This window comes from Pristiophorus japonicus, chromosome 32, assembly GCF_044704955.1.
Source record: "Pristiophorus japonicus isolate sPriJap1 chromosome 32, sPriJap1.hap1, whole genome shotgun sequence".
In the NCBI taxonomy this organism is placed as follows: domain Eukaryota; kingdom Metazoa; phylum Chordata; class Chondrichthyes; family Pristiophoridae; genus Pristiophorus; species Pristiophorus japonicus.
This window is the reverse complement of record NC_092008.1, coordinates 7,786,720-7,794,390: the sequence shown is the minus strand read 5'-3', so window position 1 is coordinate 7,794,390 and position 7,671 is coordinate 7,786,720. Positions and strand designations below refer to the sequence as shown.

The window sequence follows — 7,671 nt, the reverse complement described above, 5'->3', positions numbered from 1 at the left end:
TCATTGCAGATTAGTGAGGTGCACAATTTGCATTGTACACCCTGTCTCCATCTGAAAGTCCTTTCTCAGGAACATTATTAAATTCCATCACTCTAACAAATGTAGAAATTTTACCCCAACCCGATCAACCCGATGAATTCACTTTCATCCTGCTGTGTTAATTTCCTGTTAATTTCCATTCCTCACAGCTAATTTAGTGACGATGGTGATCCTGTCTCGTCGAATGTGCGGTCTCTCCAAATGCGTCACACGCTACTTGGTGGCCATGGCAGCGGCAGATCTACTGGTCGTTATCACCGACCTGATATTGAGGCAGATTCCAATTGCTCATCGTCTGCATTTTGTGCAGCGAATCCCCCTGTGTAATATCCACGCCGTCCTGCTTTATGCAGCCACAGACTGTTCTGTCTGGTTCACCGTCACTTTCACATTTGATCGATTCATGGCAATTTGTTGCCAGAAGCTGAAAACTAAATATTGCACTGAGAAAACCGCGGCTGTGGTTCTTGTAACAGTGACTTTGCTAAGTTTTGTAAAGAGCATTTTCTGGTACTTTATGTATGTACCTTGGTACACGTTGAGCAATACCCCCTGGTTCTGTTACGTAAGTGTTCTTGTCATGGTTTCAGATTTGTGGGCAACACTCGAGCTTCTTCATTATATTCTAACCCCGTGCATCCCATTTGTTCTGATCCTGCTACTCAATGCTTTAACTATCAGACACATTTTAGTGGCCAGCAGAGCTCGCAGGAGACTCCGGGATCACAGCAGTGAGGGGATTCCAAGTGACATAGAGATGGAGAGACGAAGGAAATCCATCATTTTACTGCTCGTTATCTCGTGGAATTTCATAATGTTATGGACTGTGTTTATGTTCTTTTCTATTTGGAACCGGATTTTGTGTTTAGGTTATGATATTATACATGTATCTTACTACATAAAAGAAATAGGATTCATGCTCCAGCTCCTGAGTTGCTGCACAAACACTTGTATTTATGCTATGACACAGAATAAGTTCAGAGAGCAGTTGAAGAATGTGGTAAAATGTCCGTCTTGCTTCATTGTTAAAATCATTAAAAGATGAGTCGACGTTCCAGCAGTACAACTGAATTCTAGTTCATGTTCTCAACGACCCGCTCTACATGATGTAGCAAAAGATGTGAAGAAGAAGAAGTCCATAGTGGGTATCCATGGTTTCTCATGCAGAAAGCAAAGTAAATTCAAGATAGATGGTATCGCGGCAGATTTGTTTAAGGAAACATGGCTTGATGTGGGGACGTCGTGGTTTAATGCAATCACATATTATATAGACGTATTTTGCACTGGTTGACATTATAGTATCATATTACGAGGACATAATTAACCTAGTAAAATATACAGCTCACCGGATCATTTCAGGGCTTTCGATCTAGATGACATGAACAGTCAAAACGATAAGCTAAGGATACCCGCTGAAACATTTCATAGACTAACATAGCACATAACATATAATTCGCCCCATCACGCATTCACCAGCTCAATGAAAGAGCTATACAATTAATCCCAGTCAGTTGCTTTTCCCACATAGTTAGTGCTACATCGGGTTCCTCCAGCCTTCCAGTCACGTCATTCACGATAATAATTCGTGTTGTTAAAAAACTTCACATTTCCGCACTAGATTTCTTGTCAGTTATCTTAAATCCGTCTGCTCTGGTTTCTGACCCTCTATCCAATGGAAACAATTTCCCTCTATCTAGTCCAGCAAAACCATTCATGGTTCAATTTCACAAAGCTTTTGCACCTGTGAAGTAACACGTCTCCATCTTTTTCCAGCTCCTTTGAAATTGCACCATTTAGTGTACTTTGCTCCTGCTGATTTTGACCACTAATATGCTTCAGTACACAATTATATGCATTAAATTTCAACAGCAAAGCTTCCGCCCATTTCACTGGCCTGCCTATATCGCCCTGAAGTCAAATACTTTCCTCTCTATTTGCTACATTCGTAAATTTGTGACATTTGCAAACTTTGACTTTATGCCCTGTGTACTCAAGTCCAGGACATTAATATATATCATAAAGGAGAAGTGGTCCCAACACCACCACCTGTCGGACACTACCGGATACATCTCTCCAGTCTGAATATTAACCGTTCCCTACAACACTCTGCTTTCCGTCTCAGCCAATTTCGTATCTATGCAGCCACTGTCCCTTAAATATAATAGGCTTCAATTTTGCCAGAAAATATACTATGTGGCACTTCATCAAATGTCTTTTGAAAGTTCCTGAAAGAACTTAGTCAAGTTAGTCAAGCACGATTTTCCATTGGCAACTTAGACGAGCATGAGCAGTTAAGAACACAAGCTTACATAAGAACATAACAACATAAGAGCATAAGAAATAGAAGCAGGAGCAGGCCATACAGCACCTCGAGCCTGCTCCACCATTCAATATGATCATGGCTGCATTGATCATGGACTCAGCTCCACTACCCATGCCCGCTCCCCATAACCCCTTATTCACTTATCGTGTAAGAAACTGTCTCTATCTGACTTACATTTATTCAACATCAGATGAGTCCCTTGCATGTGAATACATTTCGGTACCACTCTCATGGATACGGCAGGTAAATGTTGTATCAATTATTTGAGAACGAAAGTGTATTAATCAGACATCTCAGGCCTCACGTTTGAGTTAAGTGTGAGTATAGTTGGCTATCCCATAGATCCAACATAATTGGCGACCGTGTCAACACTAGGACTAATAAAGACTTTTAATGTCTGATTTGGTGACTGGACCGCCCAACTCTAGTCAAATAGACGCATATAGAGCAGATTCGGCAATATGGAGATTCTGGGCGAATATATTGATGCACGTTCGACGTAACATGGTGGCCTAACAATGCGGGTTAGTGATCGCACTGGAAATACAGATCCATGAGTGAGTTAGCCCAGATCCGGAGGACGGGGAGTACCAAGGTTCCAGTATTACAAGAGATGTTTTTCATGGTTGCAGTTCTCTCCAACTCCCATAAGCATCTCAGAAAGGAATGTAACAGATTGGAGGAAATAAATGGGTGAAAATTTGAGTAATAGTGATCATCGTATCATAAGCTTTAAATTAATACCAGAGAAGAGTATGGTACAATCTAAAGTAGAAATTCTGATTTATATCACTGCAAACTTCAGTGTGATGAGAGGGGATCTATCGGGATAAAGTGGAACCAAAGATTGCAGGAAAATATGTTGCAGAACATCACGAAGATACGTTTCTGGTACAGGCTAGGGACATTCCAACAAGAGGCAAAGGAAATGGAACCAAAAGCAGGGCTCCTTGGATGACTCGGTAATATGATTATACAAAAAAAGCGAGTGTATGATGCAAGTCAGGAGAATTCGTTAAGTGAGAACCGGGTCAAATACAAGAAGTCGATGGAGGGAAAGTGAAGAGGCAAATAAAACTGTCAAACAGATAATATGAGAATAGAATGGCAGTTAACATAAAAGGGAAGCCAAAAATCTTCTTCCGACATTTAAATAGTGAGAGGATAGTTAGAGGCGGGTTATGGCCGATTATGGATAAAGAAGGTGATATTTGCTGAAAGGCACATGTGATGGCGACAATATTATTGAGTACTTTATGTCAGTGTTTGCTAAGGAGGAGGATGCTTACAAAATATCGGTAGAAGCGGAGATGGTTGAGCTAATTGACAGGTAGGTGTACTGGTAAGGCTGGATATACTGAGAGTGGATATTTCGTCTGGTCCGGATGTCGGGCATCCCAGCTTGTTAAGAGAAGTGTAGTGGAGATAGCGGAAAGGCTTGCCATGATCTTTCAATCTTCCCTAGATGCAGGGGAGGTGTCACATTATTGGAAATTGGCAAATGTGACAAGGGTGTCTGGACAATCCGAGCAACAACGGGGCGGTCGGTGTAACATCAGTGGTGCATAAGATTTTAGAAATCATAATCAAGTAAAAAATTAACAGGCACTTGGAGAGACTGATACCATTCAAGGAGGACAAGCACTGATTTTAAAATGAAGATCGTGTTTGCCTAATCTAATTGCATTTTTTGATAAAGAACCATGGAAGGTGGATGAGGGACCGCAGTGGAATTTGTCTATATGGAAATTAAGAAAATATGGACAAAGACAGGTTGACAACATTGAAGCTGATGTAATAGGAGGGCCAGTGTTAGCTTGCAAAATAAATTGGCTTAAGCACAAAAACACAGCGAGTCACGGTCAATTGTTGCTTTACAGACTCTAGGATGGTAAACCGTGGTGTTTCCCGGGGCCAGTGCTAGGACCACTATGTTTTTTGTTTTAGATAAATTATTTAGATATTACAATAGACTAAAATTACAAAATGTACCGATGATACCAGACTTGGAGGTGTGGCAAACAGTGAAGATGAAACCAATCGACTGCTGCAGGAAATAGCTCGGCTCACAGAATGCGCAGACAAGTCGCATTTGGAAGATAATACATAGAAGTGTGAGGTGATACATTGTGGCACAGTTGTAAATAGTTTACAGCTACAGAGACACCAGTGTGTTCATTGGATCAATCTTTGATGGTTGAAGGATATATTGAGTAATTAGGGAAGCACATGAGATCCTGGGCTTCCGAAAGAGAGGTATTTTGTACAAACGTAAGGAAGTTATGTTGAAAATTTATAAAGCTCTGGTTGGGCTACAACTGGAGTATTGCATTCAGTTCTGGTCACCACACATTAGTAATGACGTGAATTTGTTTGAAATATTGCAGAGGAGATTTACCAGAACGGTTCTAGGTATGAGGGATTTTAGCTATAGGATTAGGTTGGAGATGCTGGGGTTCTTCTCCTTGGAGTAAATGACTTTGAGGGGAGAATGGATAGAGGTGTGCTAGATTATGACGGGATCGAATAAGGTAGACAGAGACAGATGTTCCGATTCGCTGATGTTAATAGGGGATGCAGATTCATGCTGGAGATACAGAGGGGAAGTGATGAAGAACTCTTTTATGCAGCGAGTGGCAATGACCTGGGATTCATTGCCGATGAGGGTGGTAGAAGCGGAGATGATCAATGATTTCAAAATGAAGTTGTTTAGGCACTTGAGGAAAATAAACTTGCAGGACTACGGGACTAGCGCGGCTGAATGGAAATATCCAGAAGTTTGGAGCATCTGGCATTCTCTGCATTATTCCATTATTTATTAAGGATGTCCTCCACCTTATTCTGCGAATCCCCGTATCCCCCATTCCCAACTTGCACTTTCTCCACCGTAAAGTGTGGCACCTGTTAATTCCCACCCTGCACACCTCTTCCACAATCTCCAGCACCAACTCCAGCGACAAACTATTCTCCACCTAATGCCAGAAGTAGTCCACCTGCCACATACCCACCGCCCCAGCAGCTCCAACTCAACTTCTAAACTATTCTCCACTTGCAGCCGCTTCACCTCCACCTACCATTTTCCCACCACTCCCAGTTGCACCAGCTCCAAACCAACTGTTACCTGCCGCCACATTGTTCATCTCCAGCTCAAACCTCTTAGATATCCTTCTGCACCTCCTTGTGTACGAATAGAACCCATTATCAAGTCAACCTCTCGCCATTGACAGGTGGAACTCGGTAGATTAGCGCCCGTTAGAAAACATTGTTTGATTCTCGCTCAGTGAGTTTGAAACACGAGATCTCCTGGGATAAGATCCAGGACGAACCCTGCTGTACCCAATTTTAAGTAAAGCAAAACAACAACATCATTGCCATCATCTGCAATCAGTAAGGACTTTCTCCCAATTCCACATCATCATCCTGACCGCTATCATAGTCATCGTCAGTCACACAGCGCCTTGCTGTGGAAGACATTAAGACAGAAAATGCAGCATGTGCCCGCCCACAACCCAGAGCATGTGCCGGGAGACAACAGGTTGTAGTTCTATCGCAGCTCCATTTTTCAAAGTGGGCCATTATATGGAGGAAGTGCACAGAGTCAATGGCTTCCAGCACTGGCCCGCCAGTAAGGGCGTTGGGATATGGATTAAAGGCGAATAAATGGAGTTAAGATACAGATCAGCTGGAGTATAATAGAATGGCTGTCTACGATAGACGAGATATAAACCCACTCCTCTTCCTCTGTTCCTATGGCGTCGCCACCCTTGAACCCTGTTTCATTCAAAGCCTTGACGTCAGTTCAATCATCGAACTATCTTGGCTGCATATCTGTACTATAAAATTATGTGATTCTAAAACATCTCCTCTGGCAATTCACAACCAAGGAGCTTGTTTGATGCATTTGCTCCCAGCAGATTGGCTGCTGTCCCCTGTGGTGCCCTGTAGGGCACCAATAATTCAGGACCTGCAGCCGGTTTCTCAGCTCGGTCAGTTCGCCTCCAGGAGACACTTTCACGGGAAGTATTTCACGTCTGAAATCCGCAGGTATGACCAGGCTGTTATTTGACTCCGTTCCTGGGGCATTGACCCCCGAAGTGCCTTCGAACCTGAAAATGTTGTTCACGTTAAGGTGATTGCCTTCATGCAGGTGACGAGAATACCAAAGGTGGAGACCTTGTGGAGCTGCCTCACTGCTAATTAATATTTAACCTTCAATATCCATACATTACAACAAATAATTCACACACAATGTCGTGGGTAAATTATTTGGCACTGGGGCTGAGCAACACATATTTTTTTGATTTATAATCTTTCGAGTTGATGATAAACCATTGATTCTTGGCCTGTTCCCGTTAATGGTCACAAGCAAGAACAGACAGACAGAGCGTGTCTGACTACTCCGAGTTGCGCAAAAGTCAGCACTTTAAATAAAATGCATCAAGTCAAATATCCATCCGATACCGACAGAGCCAAACCAGAGAAAAGTTCAGAAGGAGATGGAGAAATAAAAGCTGGTTACAGACGATAGGAATACTTCCCATCCTTGATGTCTCACTGTTTCAACCCAAAACCTCACTGATGGATAAATAACTTCATTGTAAATCGATCTTTTCCAGACTTGGACGAAAGACAGAAGCATTAAATACCTAAAACTGCAGAAATCCGGCATTGTAACCGAGAAACTCATATTCCCCGCTGTTTTGTCGCCACCTATGGGTTGTAAAGGGAGAGACGGCGCCGAAGTCCCAATCAACTGCACTGACCCCGAGCTTCAGGTGAAATTGTATGACGAGCACTCGGATCCAGACCTCATTACAGCCTTGGTCCAAACATGGATAACAGACCTAAATTCCGGAGGTGAGCTGACAGTGACAGCCCATGACATTAAGGCAGCATTTGACCGAGTGTGTGGCATCAAGGAACCATATCAATGGGAATGAAGGAGAAAAAAATCACCATTGGCGACAGTCATTGCAAGCGCAATGGAAGATGGTTATAGTTGTTGGAGGCCAATCCTTTCAGCCCCACGACCTCGTTGCATAAATTCCCCAGTGCAGTGTCCCAGGCCCATCCACCTTCAGTTGCTTCACGAATGACCTTCCCTCCATCGTAAGGTCAGAAGTGAGGATGTTCACTGATGATTGCACAGTGTTCACAACTCTTCAGATAATGAGGCAGCCCGTGCCCACATGCAGCAAAACCTGGACAAAATTCAAGCTTGGGTTGATAAGTGGGATCTCTTTTGTGCCACACAAGTTCCAACAAATGAACATACTCGACAAAATAAAGTCTAACCACCGCCCCTTGAC

At 42.9% G+C, this 7,671-nt stretch overlaps 1 protein-coding gene across 1 annotated transcript; it reads left to right on the top strand.

Moving 5' to 3' along the window:
• Positions 1-202: 202 nt before the first annotated feature.
• Positions 203-1,084, top strand: LOC139240555 (probable G-protein coupled receptor 139). The gene has a single exon (XM_070869100.1). It carries the CDS (start codon positions 203-205, stop codon positions 1,082-1,084), a length of 882 nt encoding a protein of 293 aa, XP_070725201.1.
• Positions 1,085-7,671: the final 6,587 nt, after the last annotated feature.

Coding starts and splice junctions, on each gene's coding strand:
- LOC139240555 (XM_070869100.1), top strand. CDS start 203: ATGGTGATCCTGTCTCGTCGAATGTGCGGTCTCTCCAAATGCGTCACA.